General features: G+C 42.5%; 1 protein-coding gene across 7 annotated transcripts; it reads right to left on the reverse strand.

The window, feature by feature from the left end:
• Positions 1-358: 358 nt before the first annotated feature.
• On the reverse strand, positions 359-23,907 carry LOC116850100 (restin homolog). 7 transcript variants are annotated; one of them, XM_032827970.1, is made up of 22 exons: positions 23,742-23,907; positions 22,674-22,811; positions 16,204-16,272; positions 15,366-15,518; positions 14,481-14,666; positions 13,285-13,489; positions 12,512-12,749; positions 11,781-11,825; positions 9,796-9,936; positions 9,371-9,535; positions 7,830-7,850; positions 6,579-6,741; positions 5,664-6,332; positions 5,380-5,498; positions 4,983-5,295; positions 4,748-4,899; positions 2,967-4,612; positions 2,757-2,847; positions 2,561-2,588; positions 2,312-2,486; positions 2,044-2,225; positions 359-1,719 (listed from the first exon to the last, which is right to left on the reverse strand). In XM_032827970.1, exons 2-22 carry the CDS (start codon positions 22,783-22,785, stop codon positions 1,673-1,675), a joined length of 4,920 nt encoding a protein of 1,639 aa, XP_032683861.1. In that variant the 5' UTR covers positions 22,786-22,811; positions 23,742-23,907; the 3' UTR covers positions 359-1,672. The 7 variants fall into 7 exon arrangements, with proteins under 7 accessions (XP_032683861.1, XP_032683864.1, XP_032683863.1 ...); XM_032827973.1 differs by lacking the exon at positions 16,204-16,272; XM_032827972.1 differs by lacking the exon at positions 11,781-11,825.
• Between the last annotated feature and the right edge of the window lie 520 nt (positions 23,908-24,427).

The raw sequence follows: 24,427 nt of genomic DNA on the forward strand, positions 1-24,427 counted from the left end.
GAAGAATGCATCTTTCATCAAACACTTGTCAAGAGAAAGCACACGATAACGGGATAAATTTATTTAACCCTTGAATAAGAGAAAATCTATTGTTATTATTTGAAATTCTATGTTCAAAATTAAATTACAAGTTGTATTGTAGTTTATAAATTATATTTAATATTTTGATAAAAAAATGGATGTTGGATTGTATCTTATGATGAAAAGTACATATGTGTAACAAGGACGCAAAATTTTATTATAATATATATAAAAATTGTATTGTATATATCTATATACCTTGTGCGTTTTCTCTCGCTCTCTTTCTGTCTCCAAAAATTATTCCCAGAATCTCAGTTATAAGAATGGTCTTAGTTCGAAGCTGATCAACACATCTTTATTTCAACACCTGTTTTGATTTAAGTTTTTGTTCTTAATTATGTTAACAAGCGGATAAGTACTCGGCGATTACACACGTATATCATACAATACATTTTATAAATAAAATTTACTTCTAATCTTAGGTGTACCATTTTAATACGTCTTTTTTAGTGGTCCAACTTTAAAAATTAATTCTTTGATTATACCAAAAGCGATCTGAGCGAACATGAGTCACTTATTTTTTATTATAGATTTACGAGACTTTAAAAAGCTATTAATTTGTTTGTGATTTGCAGAAATGTGTTATATAACATACGTGTGATAAATAAAGTATATATATATCAATATATAATTTTAATATAATCTTTATTTTTTCTCGCAGAACGTTTCCCTTTTGGCAATAACGCCATTTGTCGGAGAGTTTGCTGCTTCAAGTAGAATCGTTGAAAGATTCCATTTTTCTTTGTAGCTGCTGCTGAAGACTTCGTTTATTCTTATCTATAAAGCATTATTTGTGATTCCTAGGCATCACATATTACAACAATACAATTGATTTAGAAAATATATCGACCTCGATCCTACGTTTCGTAGCGAAAAGGCAAGACAATAGCAGGTCACTGTATTCGTAAAAGTCGACATTAAGCGCTAAACGTTTGAGACGCATGCATTGCTAGTTCTTTTCTTTGCCTATTAGACGAAGACTGTAAAATGGAAAGCCGAATATATTCGAGTTCGAGTTAGAAGCGCCAATCAATCAATCAATCACGGGATCTTGCGTCGTAAATTGCGCTTTTCGCCAGTCGGCACTACAGGAACTATCCCTTTAAAGCCGCACAAAACGCGGAAAATAAATATTAAATAGAGTTAACATGTTAATTCGAGTACCTAGTATATACAAAGTTACACATAATTTGTCTCGATGTTACAAAACGGGTATTAAAGCTGGAAAACAAATTATGTTCCCTTCAAATGAATTTTTAAACAGGAAATAATTATCATTATTATTAAGTTCTGTCAAGAAGTGAGATCTAACTCGATTGAGAACGAATAATACGATAATAATTAGATTTCCCAAATTTTAATAAAAAAAAAAACATTCCAATGTGGAAATTGCGTCGTTTGAAGGGAACATAAATTTTTATAATGTGTCGGAAAGTTACTGATGTAGCCGTCCTATGCGGGAAGACTTATTCGGATCCAATTGAGAAAAGTTCGCCATACAAAAATATACTCTGTAAAGTCTAACAGATCTCTTTACCGCTACGGGATACTTGGCAAGCAATGGAACGGGTCTACAGAGAGTAACGTAACGTTAAAATGTTTCGGTGTCGTCGCAGTCGCGCGTGTCGTGTCCAAACACTGCAATAAAAAAAAAGAAATATATTAGCGAGAATTATTGATAAAATCTTCGAAAGAAGAGATAATTATGGAAATTGAGACCATATAAGTACAGAAAAGACTCTAATAACATCTTGATCAAATTTAATTGCGACTAAAATTAAATCTCTTATTTAATTTAAATTTAATTACAATTAAATAGAAATTAAAGCGCCAAAGAAATGTTAATTTTGACTTAAATTGTAATACTTGATAACTTTATATATTCTAACTTATATTTTCTCTTAAATATATTTTACTTTCCGATTTATATAATTTAACGATTATACAGACGATAGATCTTACTTTCGCAGTTTTCGCAGTACGGTCTTTCCACCGATTGCTTTTTCGATGATTTCGGCACTTTCTCGGTGCTCTCCGAGAAATCCTGTGCTTGTCGAGGACAGTCCTCTGTTTCGTGCAGATCGAACTGATCGCAAATATCACAGAACATACGAGGAACCGCCATTCGTTTGTCCAAAGTGCTTCTATCAAGCACAAATTCCAAATTATTATGCTATAATTTGAGAGAGAAACTGTATATATTTCGTAGACATAAAGTTTTAGCGCGTACCGGCTGTAGTCGTCGGCTTCGTTCGCGGGGACTCCCATCTCGAGGACCTCGATTTTACATAGTAGAGTCTCATTCTTACGTTGCATATCTACTATCACGGAGTTCAGAAAGTCTATTTGACTTTTAGCGGTGTCGTTGTCCTCCTGTAGTTTCGCAACGTCAACGTCTTTCGTAACTGAAACAGATAAATCGATGTTGAATCGCCATCGCTGTCAGTTTTTATTTTTGCGATAATTGTGGATGACGTACCGATACATTGTTTTATGTCTCCTGTTGCCTAGAATGCACAAATTACTTTATTATATATAACAAATATGTATGTGTGTGCAGTTCTTTATGACTGTATGTACTGCTGTTAATCAATGAAAGTAATATCAAACAATAAATTAAAGATAGCAGGGTAGATAGTTGTTTCCATATTAATTCAAAAAAATTAAAGACTCACGTCAAAAGTATTTTTCATATTTTCATGCGTCAGTTTCAACTGATTTGTCGCATCTACCCACTTTGCAGTCACTTGCTTATTTTCCTTTTCCCTGTAAAGTACGTGGGTCTTGAATAAAAAAGATATAATCGACAAAAATGACTAATACATTAATTTCTTTCGATGACACTATTTCTATATCCAGCATACTCAAGATATAAATATACTCACAGCCGACTTAACTCGTCTAAGAGTCGCGTCTCCTCCACTTTGGCTACGTTCAGCTTTTCTATGAGGTTTTGCACGTTCTTGCCTACCTCCTGCTCGTTACACTCCATGGTTTTCGCCAGGTCCGCTGACTTAGTCTCTTGCTCCCTCAGTCTTTTCTCCAAGGCGTACACTGTACTTTGTAGCTCGTTGATACGCTTGTTCGCGCCGCTCAACTCGTTCTGTTTCTGCTTGATCTCTTCGTTGCGCGACTGCTGCTCTGCCTTCGCCCTCTCTACCTGTGCGTCTTCTAGAGTCTTCACCTGCGCTCGCAGTTCGCCGATAGTGGTATCCTTCTCACTTCGGTCGACTGTCTGCTTGTCGAGAATATCTTGCGATCGTCGTAGCTTCTCTTCAAGTTCCTTGTTCCGTTTGCCTATTTCTTCAATCTCCTTTCGTCGCGCCGCTGTCTCGGATTCCAATGTGTTCTGTAGCTTCAACATCTCTTCCGCTTTGGAAGTGTCAGATTCCCTCGTTTTAACTTCCGTTTCCATCAGCAGTTTGTCCTTCTTCAGCAGTTCCTCCTGTACACTCGACAGCTGCGTCTCCAAAGACTTCGTAGAATTTTCTAAAGTTGCCTTAGCTTTAGTCAATTCTTCTACCATGCTTCGTTGCTGCGTAATCGCTTCTTGTGCATTCTTCAGTTCGTTATTGCTGCGCGTTTGCTCCTCTCGTACGGAGGAAAGTGTAGCGTTCAATTCGGCTATTTGTGCGTGACATTTTTCTACTTCCGCTCCCGCCCTCGACGCCTCGTTCGACTTGTCTTCAATCGTCTCTTCGGCGTTCTTTAACTTACTTTTAAACTCCTCTACCGTTCTAGACACGCTGTTTAATGACGCGGTTAAATTCTTATTGGATGCTTCCTTATCGGTAGCTAAAGCTTCGTTCACCCCCTGCAATTCTAACAGTTTATTTTCCGCATCCTGGAGCATGGAGTCCTTGTTTCGAATTAAATCCTCTAATTTGATCATATTCTCAGTCTCGACGTTTAATTTTTCCGTCAGTTCCTCGATCGTCCATCGACTGGCGCTTTGATCAGCCTCCAGCTTGTTCTTCAGCTTCTGCAGATTCTTTATTTCATCCTGACACGTCGATAATTCGATCGACAAGCGGGCGACTTCTGTTTGCAGCGAGGATGCCTCTCCCTCGTGAAATCTTTGTAAGGTTTTGCATTGACCATGAAGAGCAGTGACTTCTTCTTCGCTGCGCGTCAACCTTTCCGAAAGGCTGGCGACCTCGCGAGACCTTTCCGCCAAACTTTCCTTGACGCATTCGCCTTCGCCAACCTTTGTCGACAATTCACTCTCCCTTCGCTCGAGCTCGCGAATCTTCTCGGCATAGTCGGCGTTCGCTTTCTTCGCATCACTTATCTGTAACTCCAAACTCAATTTTTCAGAGCGCAATTGTTCCACCAACGCTGCGCCCTTATTTACTTCTATCTCGGCGTTCGATAGTTTTCCTTGCGTCAGTTTCAACGTATTCTCCGTTTGAAAGATCTTCTCGCGAGCTTCGTCCAGCTCCTTCTCCCTCTGCCGCAGATCCTCGTTATATTTGGAGAGCTGCTCCGACGAGTCGGCAGAACTGTTGATTGCAGTGGCTATGTCAGACTCCTGTCCACGTACCGGTAAAAATATTCTAAATTATTATTTTGCATCTGATGAGAATGGAAAGTGAAAATGTAACGAGAGAGTAACGTCAAAATCAGAATCTGAGGGGCTAGAAAGCTGAATAATTTTTGTACTGACTAGTTTTTCCTTCTGCGACAAGAGTTGCGAAATTTTCTCTTCCGCCCTCGCGACCTGCTGATTCAGACTTTGCGCATTGGATTCGAACACGCGAAGCTCGCTCTCCAAATTCGTTTTCGTTTGCTCGGACAACGTGAGAACGTCTTGTAACTCTAATGAACACAACGAGCACCGCGTTAGGTCTGAATGAACGCACAATTAATCTTATAAAATATAATTCACGTTTGAGTTTTACCTGACGTCTTCTCGAGCAGATGCTTTATCTCTTCGTCCTTGCTCGCGATAATCGCTTTCAGATCGGCGATATCTTTCTCCAGCTTGGCGAGCATCAGAGCCTTCTGTGCAACGTCCGCATTTATCTCGTCGATGTACTTGACTTTGTCGTTAATCTGGGATTCGAAGCGTTTAGTTATCTCTTGTATTTGCACCTTAGTAGCGTTACGCAGTTCCACGAGCTCTTTGTCCTTAACTTTCAGCTCCTCGCTCAATTTGTTTAGCTGTGCAGTGGACATCTCTTCCGAGGCAACCAGGCTGGCCAGATCTTGCTCCTGAAGTCACGACAGCAGACAAGAAGATAAAATCGCGAATATTACATCCGCGCGCGCAAGGAGAGGCGGAAAAAAAATGCTTACCAGCTTCTGTTTTTCCTGAATAATTCTAACATTGTCGTCGCTCTTGGACTTGTAGTCTTGGATCTGTTTCAAAAGAGCGTTGTTACTTTCCTCAGCTAGTTTCAGCTTCGCGCTTAATTCTGCACAATGACAAAATCTGTGAAAGTTCTGTCACGGTCTCTTCGCGCGAGACTTCAGATATAAAAATCTCGTATACAAGATAAAAGTTTTCGAAATATTACACAATAATTTCCTCTTTTTTTTTTTACAATTTTTCCACATAATTCTATTCCCATGAAACGAACCTTCCAACTTTCGCAGAGCGTTGAGTAATTCTTCGTCCTTCTTTTCACAGAGCTCCCGTTGCGCGGACAATTCGCTCAACAGTCTCTCGGTCTCGGACGCTTTCTGGTTAAGTTGCGACGAGACCTCCTCGATTTTCGAGTCCTTCGCGTGCAGCTGTTGATTGAACGATTCTGAAAGTTCACGCATACACTTAACGTTCTCGGCCTTCAGGCCCTCCAGAGCGTTCCGCTGCTCTAACAGCCTCTTGGACTCGTTCTCCAGCTCCTCGGTCTTTACCTTTATCAACCGATCTTTCTCCTCGATCGTACGTCGGTACTCGGATAACAACGAGTCCTTCTCACTCACGCTCTCTCGTTCAATCCTCTCGATCGTCTCCTTCGATTTTCGCAGCTCCTCGCTCAACGAGCTTGTGTTCCTCTCGAACTCAAGTTTCATATTTCCCAACAGTGTCTCCTTATCTTGCAAGCTTTGCCTGGCGGCTTCCAATTCTTTCCCTAGACGAACCCCAGACTCTTTGTGCGTCGTCGTTTCTCGTTGCGCTTCATTCAGTACGACTTCCAATTCCTTGATGCGCCCCACGCACTCGTCCATAAGGCTCGATTTCTCTTGCAGTTCCAACTCGAGACTGCCTTTTATTTCTTCCAGGCTTTGATTGCGGCTCTGCAGATCTGAAAACACGTCCTGGTTAAGATTGGCTTTCAAGGGAAGGCAAGTAAAAAAAAGAATAACGTTTAAATTTATCATCCGTACTTTTGAATACTACAAAATAATTGAAATTCGATATCGCAATTTTAGAAAAAATACTATTTACGCCACTCGTAAATTTGGTAGTCCACTTGGAAACTGTGCCTAGTCTACTACATCTCGTCTAGAACTTACTCAGCCTGCTCTAGCGGTAGATCTAGTTCAGGTACCTTGTAGCTGAGAGTTCTGCGAGCTTGTCACGCTGCTGATCTCGTTACGAAGCCGAGCCAACTCCTCTTCGGCTTCGAAGAGCTTGATATTGTCGCGTTCCCGTTCCTCCGAGAGTTCTTTCTCGAGTTCCCTGATCCTGCTTTCATTTACAGTATTTATGACCTAGTGATAAGGGGGCAACCGTTTAGTCGGTGGGTCGGTACGAGATCGTGTACGGCATGTCCGTTTCAAGCGTTAATGTACAACTAAACATTAAGAAAAAATTAAAATGACGCCTCTCTCAAAGGTCGTCTTGCTTAAACGAGCTCGTCGAGCGATCCAAGCGTAAGTCTCGCAATATCAAAACGACACACTTTCAATAATCACGACGACAACGGTGTATTAACACTTGAAACCGTACATTAAAGAGATAAGCAGCACACAACGAGATATACCGCGAAGCCCGCGATTATTCTTTGAATTGTACGACTTGTGCGAGACGGACAAGTTCAATCGGACAATGAATAAGAGAAAAGAGAATTAAAAGAAAGGAAGTTACACGCGTGCCCAATTTGTAACAAGTATATTATTCAATTTCAACGCTCGACTGTGTACAAACGATATAAACGCATACAGCAAATAAATAATGTGAGAATAATAATCGCGTGGGAACGAACAAGTTCAAAAAGAAACAAACGAATAATTTCAAACAAAGGAATCGACGAAGAGAATACAATGCGTATATAAATAAATAAATAAATAATAAATAAATAACAACAAACGAGCGTATCACAATGATATCAACATATCCTTGTGTGTGTACAATACATACAAAGCATACTTCTTTTCATTACGCAATAAAGAGCAAAGCGTTTCAAATAGACATTGTTAATTCAAACGTGATTCTGTGTGCAACTTGAGGTCGCAGAGTAACCAAAACGCGTAATTGAATAACTTTAACGAAACTTCTACACATCGGAATTGAGAAATACTCGACGTTTACCCGGCCCGAGACGACTAACAGGCCGTGATCGTCCCGGGGAATTTCGATAAAGCGAATATTCAACGGAATTTAGCGTTAGTTGGCTTTGCGGCCGGCAAAGTTAGTGCGGACAGCGAAGTTAGCGTGCCGCGCGTTTTAGTACGCGTCAGGCGGCTCTCTGATAGAACTGCGACGAAATACAAAACGACATGGCTAGAGTGATGACTAGGCAAGCGGTGCCGAAATACTGCGTCAATCCTTCCACGGGCCCAAACCTTCGGATACTCACACATTGCTCAGATCGCTCTTTCTGAAAATAAACGATAAGTTGGCCAGATTAACCGAGGGAACTGAACTGCGCTCTCCTCTCTCTCCCTAAAAATTTCCACTTTCGTCCCGATCTCACTCGAGCAGGGCTCGATGAGCGTTAGAATTCGGAAGATCGAACGCAATCCCGCCGAGTGCAAGCTCCGACGTTACGAGAGCATCGATTTGCCGGGAAATCACGCGCGCGAAGATGCTTTCTGCGAAAGATCGTCGAAACGAGATGTACAGCCAAGCGCATGTTGCAACCAGAGTAGTGAAAACACTGGTTAAATTTTTCTCGATTAAATCATTGATTTGAACAAATATGTTTCAATTCAACTAGTTAATGATCGATTCAAGCATGGCCAATCGAATAGTTAATTGCAGGTTGATTTCAACGAATTTTCAATTAAAGACCGTTCAATTGACGACTCGAGCGATCGGAATCAAAGAACATTCAATAAAACTTAGCAAATTTAATTAAAGATATTAAATCAAGAATTTAATTAATCAGTCGTCAATTGAACGGTTCTTAACCTTTTCAGGACGGGAGACATCTTTTGATGTTCTACGATCTTCATGCATGTATTTCAGAAACTATCGATCCGATATTCACAAAAATTGGTATGTAGGAGTTTTTTTAAGGTGCTCTTTCCAAAAGTAAAAAATGTAAAATTCAAAATGGCGGATCAAATATGGCGATTTTCAAGATGCCAAATTATGTAAATATGACTCAATTTCCGTAGAATTTCACTCTCTAAATAAAAAAAGTATCTTTAAAAAGTTTCATAGTTCAAATTTCACGGGAATTGAATGATATTTATATTACTTATCAATTTTTCCGCCACATTAGGTCCGCCATCTTGGATCACAGAATTAAAAAAATCTAAGTTCAGATTCGGATTGAACGACCTCAAAAACCTATAGAATACGTACTTCCCTATAATTATCTCCCCGAGCAATTATCTCCCGTCCTGAAAGGGTTAATTGAGTTCGTTGACACCAATCGTCAATCAAACGGTTTTCGATTGAATTTGTTGAAAACAATTGTCAATTAAACTGGCTTGAACTGGCTGGAATATTAATCGTCAATTAAATACGATAATTAATTAAAAAAGTGATTGTTTACTCGCAACCCTGATTGCAACTTACTTATTACCCGCCACCTTTATTCCCCGCGTGCGTGTAATCGAATTTCGCGTCGAAAGCATGATACGATACTTGCCGAGCGATTGTGTCACACGAGATCTTGATTAGAAGACTTACGCTTAACTTGAGAATCTTAGGTGCGTGTTTCTGGGCAAAGACCAGAATAAGATAACTAAAATCGAACATTTGGATATTGCGTATACCCGGAAGACACACGTCCTGTGAGATGTTTTTTCCCCGAAATGACAGGTTCCACAAATTCGCAGACAGACGTACTTACCGCTCGCATTCTTTCCGAGTGTTATACTTTTATCGCCATTTATCGTCTTTGGCAAGCGATTGCGCGCTCGAATGCGGCACGGTTGATACACGTACCTGTATGTCGTCCTTATTCACGGACTCCTCTTCGAAACGAAACAGAAGGTCCTCGCATTTCCGCTTCTCCTCCTCCAGCTGCACCACCAACGCGTTCTTTTCGCCGAGGAGCTTGGTGACGGTGGTCTCCGCTTCGTTGATCGTTTGCTGCATCTCCTCGCGATACTGGACATCAATAATGAAAAATAAGAAGCAGGACAGAGGGAAAATTCTCGAATTCTCGAGGGCGGAAGAAAATGTTACGGAATTCAATCGGCAAGTCGCTTTAGCAAGCGCGTGATTTCACGATGTTTGAAAGTCCAAAGTTTAGGACAAGCTAGAGGGCGCTTGTCACTTTTCACGTTAACACTTTAATATTCGCAAACGCGAGTTTTCGTTCTTGTTGGAAAAAGAGAACTCGCGATACGACGGAGATGTTCACTTGCCTTTTCATATTCCTGCTTGATCGACAATGCCGATTGTTCTGCTTGATCAGCCTGATTCGCCGCTTTCGTGACCCTTTCGCGCTCCAGGTCTCGCTCCTTCCGCAGGAAATCTATCTCCTGTTGCTTCTCCTTCAAAACCTCCTAAAAGCACGAGCCAGGTTCTAACACGAGATCACGAGAGAGCTTACGATGCTTCTGAGAGGGATCTCAGACGAAAGATCGAGCGAGCAAAGTGATTCTCGTTGCATGAATTTTTTACGAAATTAACGTTAAAGAGCTCGTTAATCTCTCATTCGAGTATTTCCTAGTAGCACAGTTCATTGCGGCAATATTAGCTACAAATTGGGCCCCAATATATCCAATATTGGCCCAATATTGTAGACACTTTGCATTTTGTAGTCAATATAGAATTCTGAATATTGACAATCACATGAATATTCACATTTTATTTATAAGCAATATTGGCTATATATTGGCTGTATCGGTCCAATGTATGCCAATGTAACCAATATTGGGCCAGTGAAATGTGTTACTAGAATTAAAGTTAGAGATATCAACGCAGGTTGCAGAAGGGGGCGGAAAATTAAAGCGTCATCGTCCGCGCAGCCGATCGAGATCGAGTCCGCCGGTCGATTGTTTACTCGCGCAGCGAGCAATAATTCCATTATGCAACAGCTCAGTCGCCGCCGAGCGATTGCGTCGTCGACCAGCTTTTAATCGATGCGAGATGAATACGTAAGGCGCGCAGAGGCGACGTTATATCTGGATCGTTCTAACAACGCGCGATTAGCAACGCAAATCGCGCAGCCGACACTTCGCATCGCATTATTATCCAGCTGACGATAGTTTGATTGATCGGCTCGGTGATGTTGGTCGTCGTTTCGCCGCCGACGCATGCAAATTAGCCCTCGAGGAAAGAAGCCTAAGAGAGATCCTCGAGATGTAAACTCATCGAGAAACGCGGGATACATCATTCTCACGCGATTTCGCGAAACACAGGAGGAACAATTATATTTGCGTTGTGGCAAAATCTGTCATTTTGCATGCGCGCATGCGTCAAATAAGTAATTCTCCGACATCACGAGCTCGTTGCATCCGATTGTTCGTCCGTTCATCATTACATTGGCTTGCGTAGCACGTAATTGCGAGTGTTTTTCAGAGAAGCCACGGAACAGTTGTACTTTTGCGCCGTTTATAACTTTATGGAACAATGCCTTTCTATGATTTTCTGCCATTCCTCACATTGTTTCGTAAGATTATAACGACATAAACATACGATTATTTTGCTACGTCTAAAAAATTCGCCCGCAATTACTTGTTATACATAATCCAATATATGTAATAAATATATATATTTTATATATGATATATAAAATATATATGTACATTAATTTATATATAATATATATATGTGAAAAATAAATAAATAAATAAATAAAAAGACAAGAAATGCCGACACAGAAAAAAATACCCACCTAGACGCTACGTTAACAAACGAGATCACGAGGAGAAAGAGAGAAAGAAAGGACCTTAGGATTTTATTAACATTATATACACATAAGTCGACACTATATATATATATATATATATATATATATACTACAACAACATTACAAGCTCCGGCGAACAATAAATTATGACGCAGCGAATAAATAAATAAAACGCAAGTGGCGATCGCGAGAGATCGCGTTCTCGCACGAGCCACGCTGATTACACATACTAATTAACGTGCCACTACGTTCACGCGATCAGCACGTTTAGTCAATCTACGTCTACGTTCTACGGCGGGATGCTTCTCATGTTTCACGAGGACAACCGCGGGCGAGACGTGAAGAGGCTGCGGAGGAGAAGAGGGGAAATCGGGGGCGGGGGAGGGGTCTGTTTCGATCGGCGATCGCTTCTTGATCGGCCGCGTTAACGAGTCAATCTCGGCAGATATTATTATTATATTATTATTATTATTATTATTGTTATTACGGTCTCACCTGCAGTGAACCTCGTGCAGGTATCGGCGTGCGCATGCCAGGCTTCTGGAATGTCGGATGCAATGGATGAAACAAAAAGAAATCAAAAGAGGCATACGAAAAGTGGGTGAGGGATCATGCAGAGACTTTGCAACAGCAACCTTCATGAAAAGAAAGGGAGAAACGATGCGACCAGCACAGCGCTAATCGTCAGGCGCGTGATCACGCGCAGAGTGATCCGACAACGCAATCGCGCAATTCAAACGAAGTTATTACAATGTTTACCTCGCTAATTGGACGGAACGGAACGGGCTGCCTAAGGGAAGCTGCGGGCGATTACTGTTAATTCACGGCGACGTTGACCCTCGAGGGAGACGAGCGAGAAGAGAAGAACACGAAGTCGCCAGCGAGAAGGGATATCGAGTTCACGACTCACGCAGTCACCTCAGAGACATGCGCGAGACATGCACACGTGAAATATCCCTTCTGGTTCCCGCTTCTCGGGGAGAAAAATCGAGCGAGATCGGGTCTCCGTCGCGACGATCCTCGCGCAGTGAGGAGACCTCGAGGGTCAACGGGTCGCCAGCACCAACTTCCACGAAGAGGAGAACAACAACAACAAGGTCTACACACAGCTAACACAAGATAACAACTAGCAAACGCGAGGACAGAGGGTAGATTGGGTAGATTGGGGGAGGGTGGCGAGCGAAAGACGGACGTCCTCTGCCTCACTCCGGCATGGTGAACCTTACCCTCGAGGTGGTACCGCTCGCGGTGCTGCTGGCGGTCGTCCTCACGGCGATGTTGCTGGCGACGCTCGACGTGAGGGAGGCGAGCGACTCGCGCGAGCCGCTCCTCTTCAGATTGGCGTTGAGGGCGGCGCCGGTCGGCTTGTGCACCACGCACATGGACTGCCGCTTGTTGGACGGCGACCTGCTGACCTTGTGCACGGGCGCGAACAGGCCGTACTTGGGCGAGCACTCGAAGTATCTGGATCAACGGGTGGGTTAGTTCCGCGACGCCTCTCTCGGCCGCGCGCGCTCGTCCTCGCGGGGACGCGAATTCCCGCCGGGATTGCGAATTGCGAGGGGCCAGTCATGCAAGCTATGTCGCGACGCATCCCGACCGCTCGGGGCGTTTATCGAGCCGCGGCTGAGCCGAGGCAGGGCGAATTCTTGAAACGTCTAGGCGTCGCCCTGCACGCGAGCTACGAGGGAGACGCGAAATCTGCTCGACTCGCAGATCTAATTTCGCGAACTGATGGTCACCCTGATATGGCTCCCTTGGAACGAGCGTTGTCGCTGAAGAAGAAACAAGGTCTCTCCTCGAACGATCTTTACACTGAGAGAAGAATATCCAAAGAAGAAGTATTCATTCGATTGGGTACCACGCTGAGACCGATCTAACTGAATATTATAGTTGCTTCTGGAAGCGCGCGATTGCATTAAACGATCATCGCGGGTGTTTGACAGGGAAGCGCGGGACGAGCTTTCGAGGCAGAAGGGCCACGCGGGGGGATGCACACCTTTTGTCGTTGACGGAGCCGTCGTTCTTGCCGACCGGCTCGTCCAACTCCACGCCGCACCATTCGCCCGGGGCGAATTCCGTGGTGCCCAGGTACCTGAGCACGCCGGTTTTGCTGCCCTGGCTTGACGAGACTATCACCCGGTCGCCTATCTTCAGGTCAGTCCTCTGCGACACCGTCGATGACAGGCTAGTCGTGGATGCGTCTGCGTTCACAGTTTTCAGCGCGGACAGCACGATCAGTATGACGGTTCGATACGAAAAGCCGAGAGCATGCGGAGCTACTCGCTCAGAGCATCGGAACTATCTTTCTCTTTCTCTCTCTATCTGTGCTCCACGCGACGACGAAGCTACGTTACTTCTCGGGCGTTTCTACTACATCTGGTGGTGTCATTCGCCCACCTGCGCTACCGCGAAGTGACTCGCGTTCTTCGCGAGTCTCTAGACAATATATTTACTCGATGTATCTATCTTTGTGCGTGAGTACGTATATTTATTCTCGACGTTTATTCTTTCTTATTAACGAAACCCGTTAATTACCCGTGGAATTAGTTCACTACCTCGGCACACACCGAGCTACGCCGCAGCTTCATCTCGGAATTCCGCCGGAAAACGGAATTACTCTCACGTGCTGCATGCCGACCGAAAACTGAATTACTTCGTCGCCCTTTCGCATCGGGTCGCGTGGATCTCTACTTCGGCGGGCGGCTAGCGTGTTCTCCAAGCGCTATCGCGATGCCATAATTGAAGTAAATTATCGCTATCGCTGCTCGATAAGCATCTAACATACATACAGCAACGGTCGGTTACCATTAACCCTTTCATCAACACTTTCCCTGTCGAGCAATATCGAGAAAGAAGCGTTTGATTCCCGACAAATGTATCGCAAAAGCTCACATATTATTGGCTGACTCGATGAAAAATGAAAGAAAATTGTAATTTTTCAAATAGAACATAACGTCTCGATCAAGTCGCTCTTGATACGACGACGTCGTCGAGATGATTGTATCTGAAGGGGATTTCCCGAGTCGTCATGTACCAGCGAAAGGGAGGAACGAGAGAAGAAGAGAGGAGCGAAAGGGTTAAGGGGACGCCGAGAAAACTAAATGAAAACTCGTGGACGACGAATGGCGTGCGTGCAGCGCGCAAACTGAGAGATCTACGGACGTGGCGAGTATCTCTTGCAGCGATCCTTACTCAGAGACGGCGACATGGACTTGCTGAGGAGGCTACGGGTGCTGTCGGGCGGCGTGGTCGGCGTCCTCGGCGAGATGAGCTGGTCGCTCAGCGGCGTCCTCGTGAGTCTGGTGAGCCTCGAGAAGATCCCTCTTTTCGGCTCACACTGGAAGTACCGACTACCAGCCACCGAGCCATCGTTCTTCCCTGAAGTTCAAGTTCGTGCCTAATTCACTTCCTCCGAACTATTGTTCGGCCACGCTGTGGCTGCTCTGCCGAGTACTGTCGCCGCAGAACTCCCTCCCTCACAAGGGGCCATCTCGGTTTGCGCAACAAGTTAAGGTCAAAATCTTTGAAATCAGTAAACATTGACAGCATTAAAAATAAATTAAAGAAGAAAGCAAAATCTAAGATCATAGGTTCCAAAAAGTTTAGAATTTTATTTTTAGAGGCATGAAGGAATTGCCACACTTTTTTTGCTTTCGCTTTATTTTCGTTTTATTTATTTTTGCTATTTATAAATATAAAACATACATATTATATATTTTTTTATTTATTTGTTTTCGTTTCTTTCCAAATATGAAGATCTATTAGTTGGGGCCGAGTCGGACATAAATGATCATCTAATTGCATTTGAAAAAAAATATATATGTATATATTATATATATTTCATATTTATAAATAAAAAGATATAAATAACAAAAACAAGAATGTATGGTCCCAAAAATATTTCAAATTTCTTGAAACCTGTGACTTGATATGTTTTTGATTTCTTCTTTAATTTTCAATGCTATCAATCTTTACTGATTTCGAAGATTTGTATTAACTTGTTGTACAAACCAAGATAAGAGGCTCCTTGTCAGATCGGTCAAGATCGTCGGGACGGTTCCCGGGTGGGTTCCTTACCGATGGGCTCGTCCAGGACGACTCCTGCCCAGTCGCCAGGTGCGAACTTGGTTTCGCCGATGTAGGCGATCGTGCCGGGTTTCGTGCCGCCGACCCATACCCGGTCTCCTATCTTAAAGCTGTCTGTGTCCTCGGTCAGTACGACGCTAGTATCTGCGCGGGATCGAACAGGATTCACCGTGAGACGTGGTCGAGCCATCGACGACCGATATCGCCCGGTTCGGGGCGAGCTCGTCGCGGAAACGGAGCGAATTATTTTCGAGATAAACGGCGCGATTATATATTAATCACGCGAGAATATACTGTCCCGACATACACACATACATACACACCGCGTATCTATTCGCGAGCACGTTATGTTCGGTGTCGTTACACGTCGCTACTACCATGTACCACTGCCACATTACACATTATACGTTACTACACACTACACACGTACTGCTACACACTACAATATTATGATCCAACGCGAAGTGAAAGCGCTCCCTTAAGATAGACGACAACAACCGCGCGCGACGCTCGCGACAGAAGCAGAGAGGCACTTGTCGACATTTGTATTATACATGACATTTGTATCATACAATATCATGCTCAACTCGTTGTTCCAAGAGTTTCAGTTACGGGATCCAATTGTCAATAATTGTCACTTGGAACTAGTCTCATGTGAGATACTCGGATTTTTATTCAGAGTTAGATCAAAATTTTTCAGTTGAATTATATAATACATTATATCTGCGGTCGCGATTCAACTGGGGAACTTTCGTTTGACTCCGAACTCAAATCTGAGTATCTCACTCGAGAGGAGTTTCGAGTAACGACTATTAAATGCCACGCTTACCTGATCCTCTTCGCAAACCAGCCTCGTTTACTTGACGGCCGTGCGATTCCCAGAGAGGCTCCATCTGATCTGCCGTTGTCATGCAAAATAATGCAAATCATAGCGAGAACATACAAACAAACCAACGGGACAAATCCGAGCATGCTTCCTCGCGAGATACGTATTGCTCGCCGTGCTCGAGGGGCCATCGTTTACGACATTTCGCAACCCGAGAGCAGGATTGCAAGTAATCATCTTTTTAATTAATTATCGTGCTCAATCGATTAACATAGGTCAATTCAATGACCATTTAATTGACAATTTGAACGGTCTTTCATTGAAATTCGTTGAGATCAATCGTCGATGAAACATTCTTCAGTTGATTTTGCTTGAATTAATCGTCTTAATTAGTTGAGTTGGAACATACTTGTTCTCATCAATTATTAAATTGAGAGAAGTTTAATTAATATTTAATTGAGAGAAATTTAATAAATATTTAATTAATATTTTCACAACTCGGCTCCCGAGAATCCTTGCCAATTCAACTTGCAGCGTGACGATCTGTGCGTCATCTCGCGTATTTCTGTTGCAAATGCGCATTTCTGTGCAGTGCTGATAATGAATTCGCGAATGTAAGTGTCGTCGTCGGGAGAGCGCGAAGTTGATTATAACCAAGTGAATGAGCAATTATTACAGGGCCGTTAAGAGAGACGCGAGCGAGAGAGCCGGCGTTTGGCGTGAAACGGATCGGGGCTTGGTTCTGTAATTGCCGTTGCGATAATCGCCATCGGAAGTCGATCACAATCGGCTCAAGACAGGGAGTTATGTAAACGAGTCATTAATGGCGTCAGAGGGTGTGTTCAGATGACGCCGATAAGATCCGAGCGATTTCTAGCTCAATCATGCGAGAGGCGGACGGACGGACGATCGTGGCTCCTTCGAAGCTTAATTGCGCTAATGAGCGCGTCGGCGCAGGCAACGAGCAACGTAGAAAACAAATTAGAAGGAAAAAGAAAAGAGGAGAGACACGGTTTGTCATCGATTGCTGTCCCACGTCGTCGGGTGTTTTCGCGAAAAAACTCCGCAAAAGGAGTCGCACGTGTTCGGGAGTACTGCGATTTGCGACTTAATTAATTATTTATGGGAATGCGAGTAGGAGGAGGCGGCGGTGGCGGCGATCGCAGTAGGTCGGTCGCGTGGGTCGGAATTTCTGTTCGCGGAGATGAAATCGCGATTACGCGGCCGCAAACGCGAGCGGCACATTGTACGAGCGCGTCTCCGTGGCCGACTTTATCACGCGACGCGATCTGCACTAATGCGCCTCCGTTTTATGCGCGCGACGCGATCGCTTTTAATAACAAGCGACCAGGCGGCCGACAAATCAACCGATCGCAACCTCGCGGCTTCCCACGATCACGGAATAGTTGCGCGTAATGCGATAACAATAGTATACGGAAAAAAGAATATTTGAAAATTTATTTGCGCGTGTGGAATGAGAATTAATTTTTTACAAAGAAATAAATATTATTTCGCAAAAATAAACTTTATCTGAAAAAAGTAAATTTTAAAAGGATTTGCTGCAGCAGCAAACTAATTTGCTATATATGGGCAATTAAACATAATTCGCTGTAATTTGTTCTAATTAGCTACTTTTTCTTTGCTGCAGGAATCCATTTCTTTGCTATGATAACAAGAAAATGTGCTCGTACAGCAAGACAAGTGGCTAACGCAGCAAATTTGTTAAATGGACAACTAAACATAATTTACTGCTTTAGCTACTTTTTTGTTGCAGATTTTCTTGTTATCTTAGCAAAGAAATTGGTTCCTGCAGCAAAGAAAAAGTGGCTAACAGCAAATTATATTTAGTTGTCCATATCTTTTTTCCGTATAGAAATTTTTTAATATTTTTTTTAGTGCAATAACAGAAAATAAAATAAAAATTATTAGAGAAAATATATATCTAAGAAACATTTTTTCTGAATTCCGACCAAGCATGTCACGGGAGTCGAGGGAAACATTAATTGCGAAACTTCACCGAGGGATATACATGCAAAAAAATGATTTAGTAATATCAGCTAAACCGCGGTAGCTGATTCAAACTTAATCAAAAGGCTAATCGTTTAGCTGTCACTGTTAAGAAGATGCATTCGCTATGAAATACAAATATATAGGTGACATTAAAAATGCACATTATTTCAAGTAGCTAAGAAAATGGCAGTTATTCCTAAATTTCTTATCGTATGCACATATTAAAAAAGTTTGCCGTACAGCTACAATCATTTGTCACAGTCATTTATTTCTAGCAGCTAATATTCCTCGCTGTAGCGCCTAAGTTTAATAGCGAATAAATTTAGCTTCGGTAGTATCGACATTAGCTGTCCCTATTTCAGTGACACATCTTATCTGCCACAGCTATTTTTCAGCTCTGGAAGCTAGTTCTTTTTTGCGTGTATGCGTGTCGAAACGAGACTCGTTCGTTTGGCGACATTCCGCGTGATTTTCGCCGCTGCGCAAATCCGTGCGAAACGCGATGACGATCCGCGATTGCGGGCCGCGCGCGACGCGTAATGTATGCGTCGAATGATTTCCGATGACAGAACACACTGTGCTTTTTAATTCGAGCGTGTTAAGCCGCGATCAACGTGTCTCCCGACGAACGTCGGCGCGAACAATCGTGACGCCGCGATTCGCGCGGCTGCCCGTTAATTATGCGCGTCGGATACACGTGTAATGATAATACTTTTATCTGATATCGATGCTTCATCTCCCGAATCAGTGACATTTCAAATATTTCTTATTCTTCATCCGGCTGAGGTCTGGATTCGCGCACGGAAAAAAAAGATTTGCTACATATGGACAACTAAACATAATTTGCTGTGTTAGACACTTTTTCTTTGCTGCAGGAATCAATTTCCTTGCTGTGATAACAAGAAAATCTGCAAGAAAAAAGTAGCTAAAGCAATAAATTATGTTTAACCCTTAACTTATGTCGTGAAAAACTGTAACGCATCTAACGTCGTGGATCCAGTGAACCCTAATCAGTTCAAAGGCTAATAAAATAAAAATTCGTAGTGTTTTATAGGTTTTTAGTTTTCATTTTAAATGTTTGAACATATATTTACTTATTTCTAATCAAAATCAACAATAGTAACTGAAAATAATTTTTAAAATAAACGGGGAGCTGCAGCGTATACAGCTCTATATATGCGCATTTAAAGATTTTGTGAGGGCCCGGTGGACCCACGACATTAAGGGTTAATTGTCCATCTGTAGCAAATTTGCTGTGTTAGCCACTTTTCTTGCTATAGGAGCAGATTTTCTTGTTATCATAGCAAGGAAATAGGCCTGCAGCAAAGAAAAAATAGCTAACGTAGCGAATTATGTTTAACTGTCTATACGTAGCAAATTAGTTTGCTGCAAATTCTTTTTTTCCGTGCGTTAACGGGGTGTCAAGTGCTCTGACCACACTCGATACGGTAATATAATCCGCAGAAGTGGTCATCGAATACGGGCACTTCGTTCCTTCGACTGTGGATATCTCGCACGTAAACAAGGTTAATAGTGTAACTATAGAGAGGCGCGTCATCATCGTCGGCCGACCTGCAATTCTCGTCTCGCGATGTAACGAGATTATGACGTAATCTCGAACGTGACCACGAACGTCTCTCCGTCTCGTCGCTAATCATTATTTCGCGCTAATTGGCGATACGTTCGACTCTTCACGAAAGTGGCTTCGTTTGAGGCCCATTTAAAACGGCCGGAGAATAATCCCGAGAGTGAACGAACGACGTCGTGTCGCTCCACGTGCCACTGCGATATCTTTCACCGCTTGCTGTTTTAATATTTACCGGGAATTAATAACAGGTTCTCTGTCATTCTCTCCTCTTCCCTTCCTCTCTGTCGTTCTACGCACGTCGGTGTATAAAAAATCGAATGGGTGACCTTAAAACCGGCTCCGGTGGACACTTCGTATAAAGCGCGCGAAGTCGCCCGAAATGAGCATAACTCGTTGTTCACCGTTCAGAAAGCCGCTTATCTCTCCATATTTAGCCGATGGTGTCACAGTTACAAAACACCATGCCGATTACGTCAGTGCAAGGCGCCGCTGACAACTTTTTATCTTTTGATAACATTTGCGACGTTGACGAACAACAAAGAGTCAGGTAATCATAGTTAAACTCTACGACTGAGAATACGCGTGATTACGCACGACAGGGAGAAACAGGGAGAAACAGGGAGAAACAGGGAGACACAGGGTGAGACAGGGAGAGAAAGAGAGAGAGACAGAGAAAGTTGCAGGTAATTTCGAACGATTAGTCGCGTATCCAGAAGGGTGAATCACAGTGGCTTGCGTCTTTCCAATCGTATTGTGAGATGATCGAACGCTCGATTGCTCCGAGGAGACGATTATATATGAGAAGAAAATAAAGGGAATGAGAAAAGTTCACGAGGAGAGAGAGAAATCGGATGAAATCGCGGGCGCAAGGTAAACAGCGGCTTGCATAATCGCAATGCGTCAGCCGAGGAGCGTACACCGCACACGATTGTGCACGGACAAGGAAGGCGATGCAATGGCATCGCACCAATAAGGCAAGATACATGCCCTGGACGTGCTTTGTACGCGACCGCCATAAGGATGCATTGAGATCCGCGAGATAACGTTGCGTTTTATTTTTAGCTCGCCCGCCCTTTTTGCGCTCAAAGTGATATAAAGTCGTAAATGCGATATCGTGAATACCGCGGACTGGGGAAAAAAACAATAACAAGAGTATGGGGAAGTAACAAGGGAGAAGAAAACGAAATGAAAGAGATGTTGATGAAGTCAACGGAGCATTTAGAAAAAAAAACATAATTGGATATTATCTATAATTTGTGGATATGGCGATTCCTCGAATTTCTTCTGCTTTCTTTTTAATTTCGAATCAAGATAGAGTCTAGGCACCAATAACACTGATACTTAGGTTACTCTGGATATTCTTACTGCTCTTTGATTTCTCTTCACTAAATACAAATATTTAAACTTTCAACGTAGAATATATGTATACATGTTTTTTCTGTATTGAAAGTGTTTAAATATGTATTGAAAGTGTGTTTAGATATTTATATATAAAGAACAAAACGATATAAAGAGTTCAGAGTTAGGTGTCAGTGTTATTAATGTTCAGGCATTGGTACCTTTGTCTTAATTAATTATTCTATGTGACAATATTCTCAGATTGTTACAAAACGTCCTTCTTGAAAAAAATTCTACCATGGTATATATAGAGTAAACTGTAGATTTCCAGTGAAATTCTTGTCAGAAAGGACGTTTTGGAACGCAATTTAGTCCGAGCTACTTTCATCTCGATTTATCGTTGAGATGCGCGGCGCATTCTTAATTAATTGTGCGAGTCCAGTCAATTATAGATAATTGTAGATTACAGTGAATAAAAAATCGTTTGATCCTCGCTCTAAATTTCCCAAGTTCTTTTGCAAATGTTTGCGGAACGCGTTCTGGACGGTTTACCCTTGGAAGACAACGGTGAAAGCGACGGGCTCTTTGCCCCAATCTAAGATAAGGAGAGATATTTACCCGGTTTCTGGCGGCCGATGCGTCGTCGCGAACGTTCGGGGAACGACTCGCGAACGACTCGCGCGCAAAAGAGCACTCTCGTTCACGATCGCTCGCGACGCGCTCGTGGGCGTGCACGCTGCCCTCTTGTGTGCGTATAACGCCGTGTGCGAGACGAATTAATGACACGTCTCCGTGTCTCCGCGGTAAGAAGAGAGGGGACGCGGGTAATGTAAAAAGCTCGGTCGCAAAAAGGTCCCTTACATTTCTCTCATAACGAGAAGCCAATAAACGGACGCTGGACGTTTTTTTTCTTCTGTGGTACCTTTTTACAGTAATATCTAATATTTGTGCCTGTTGCCTATTGCTTATTGTTTATGGCACTATTAAATGTGTTATACCTCTTTATTAATGCAATTAAAAAGCTCGGTCACAAAAAGGTCCCTTACATTTCTCTCATAACGAGAAGCCAATAAACAGACGCTGGATGTTCTTTTTCTTCTGTAATACCTTTTTACAGTAATATCTAATATTTGTGCCTGTTGCCTATTGCTTATTGTTTATGATACTATTAAATGTGTTATACCTCTTTATTAATGCAATTAAAAAGCTCGGTCACAAAAAGGTCCCTTACATTCCTCTCATAACGAGAAGCCAATAAACGGATGCTGGACGTTCTTTTTCTTCTATAGTACTTTTTTACAGTAATATCCAATATTTGTGTCTGTTGCCTATTGTCTATTGCTTATTGTTTATGGCACTATTAAATATGTTATACCTCTTTACCAATATTTGCACCTATTCTCTATGGCACTATCAAATATGGTGCCTCTTTAGTAAGAATATACAAATCAGGCAGAACACTACCAGAAGATGTAAAAATACAACATACATGCAAAAAATACATGAAAGGAAATGGGACATGTTGCAAAAGACTCACTGGACGATGGTCTAGGTGAAGAAGGTGGGATCGCTGGTCTGGGCGGCATGGTGGAGCATGGCCTGCCAATCTTTGACGGTGGCCTTAATCCTGATGGCTTTGGTTCTGTCATGCTCTATGTATTCACTGTCACACAGCCTGCAATAATAATAGCATAGTTAGTAAAGAGCATAGATAATAGTATGTATGCATGATGATACATTAGGTCTGCTCCTTTTAACTAAACTGCCTGAACTGGTGTAAATTAGTGCAATAAGTTAGAGTGAAACAAAATATATTTGTCTCACTCTAACTTATTGCACTAGTGTGCATTAGCTTAAGGAAGTTCCTTGAGGAAGAACAGACTTAATGCATTAGACATTTAATTGCATCAAAGTCAGATTAAAGTAAAATTGAATCAAGTGAATACACACAGGTATATCGAGCTATTTGCAGAATTTCAAAACTGACCGGTCTGAAACTTCTAGGCCAATATTCATAGACGAATCTTATATTTAATTCTAAGCAAATATATGAGTAAATCGTAAAGTCGTATCTTACATCAATATCAATCGTCTACTCGTAAGTTCTTACGAGTCTTATGAGACCAAGTTACGAGCTTTACGATTTTGTTTAGAATTGCAGTAGACTATCTTAAGTTCATCTTTAGATGATTATTAAGTTAGTTTTTAGATAATTATACGGATTATTTTATAGCTTACAAAGTGCCTGAAAGTGAATTTAAGAGGGTCTTAAGTATAAAACTCGACTATGAATGCCGGGCATAATTTCGCAAAATCTATTCTCGTTAGCCCTTACGGATTCGCTATGTGCGCTTGTCCGTCGCAAAAATCACGCGGGTAATTTTTTTACGAATACTCGCGAGTACTCGCGTGACATTATCGAAACGAAGCATTTTTCAACGACGTTGTTATCCGGAACGACAACATGAGCAGCGTGGATAATCTAGGTAAACGACCAAACGTCATGGAAGGTGAGAAAAAACGACGAAGTTGACGAGTGGCTAACCTTAAAATTCGCGAGCGCTCGCATACGACGGACGAAAGGGGGTTGTAATTGCAATCTCACCTGGTCGAGATACGACGAACGAAGTCTGCGGAAGCGACTAATGCATTTCACACGCGACGATCGCAGAAACGCGACACTGCCGTATTTTTTTGACAAGCACGACGAAAAACTTGCACTACTACGATCGACGAAGCGAATGAGTGCGTTTTTGGTAAGACACTGCTCCTGTGGCGCTACAGTAGTACTACAAGAGAGCATTCCGACGAGACACCTGCTACTATAGCGCTACCTGAGTACATATTTTAAGAGTTAAGTTTATCTTCAGATTCTTCGTAGCCAATGAAATTATCCGTACAACATCTTATGGCTTCTGCACACAGGACGCGGTAATGCTTGCCGCGCGGCAGAAGTCCGCGCGACAGCCAATCAATATGCTGCTTTCCAAAATAACCTTCTAGCTCTTATGGAAAAACAACATATTGATTGGCTGTCGCGCGGACTTTTGCCGCGCGGCAAGCATTACCGCGTCCTGTGTGCAGAAGCCATAAGATGTTGTACGGATAATTTCATTGGCTACGAAGAATCTGAAGATAAACTTAACTCTTAAAATATGTACTCAGGTAGCGCTATAGTAGCAGGTGTCTCGTCGGAATGCTCTCTTGTAGTACTACTGTAGCGCCACAGGAGCAGTGTCTTACCAAAAACGCACTCATTCGCTTCGTCGATCGTAGTAGTGCAAGTTTTTC

This window comes from Odontomachus brunneus, unplaced genomic scaffold, assembly GCF_010583005.1.
Source record: "Odontomachus brunneus isolate Ranch 3 - 2012 unplaced genomic scaffold, Obru_v1 Obru_scaffold_134, whole genome shotgun sequence".
Taxonomy (NCBI): Eukaryota; Metazoa; Arthropoda; class Insecta; order Hymenoptera; family Formicidae; genus Odontomachus; species Odontomachus brunneus.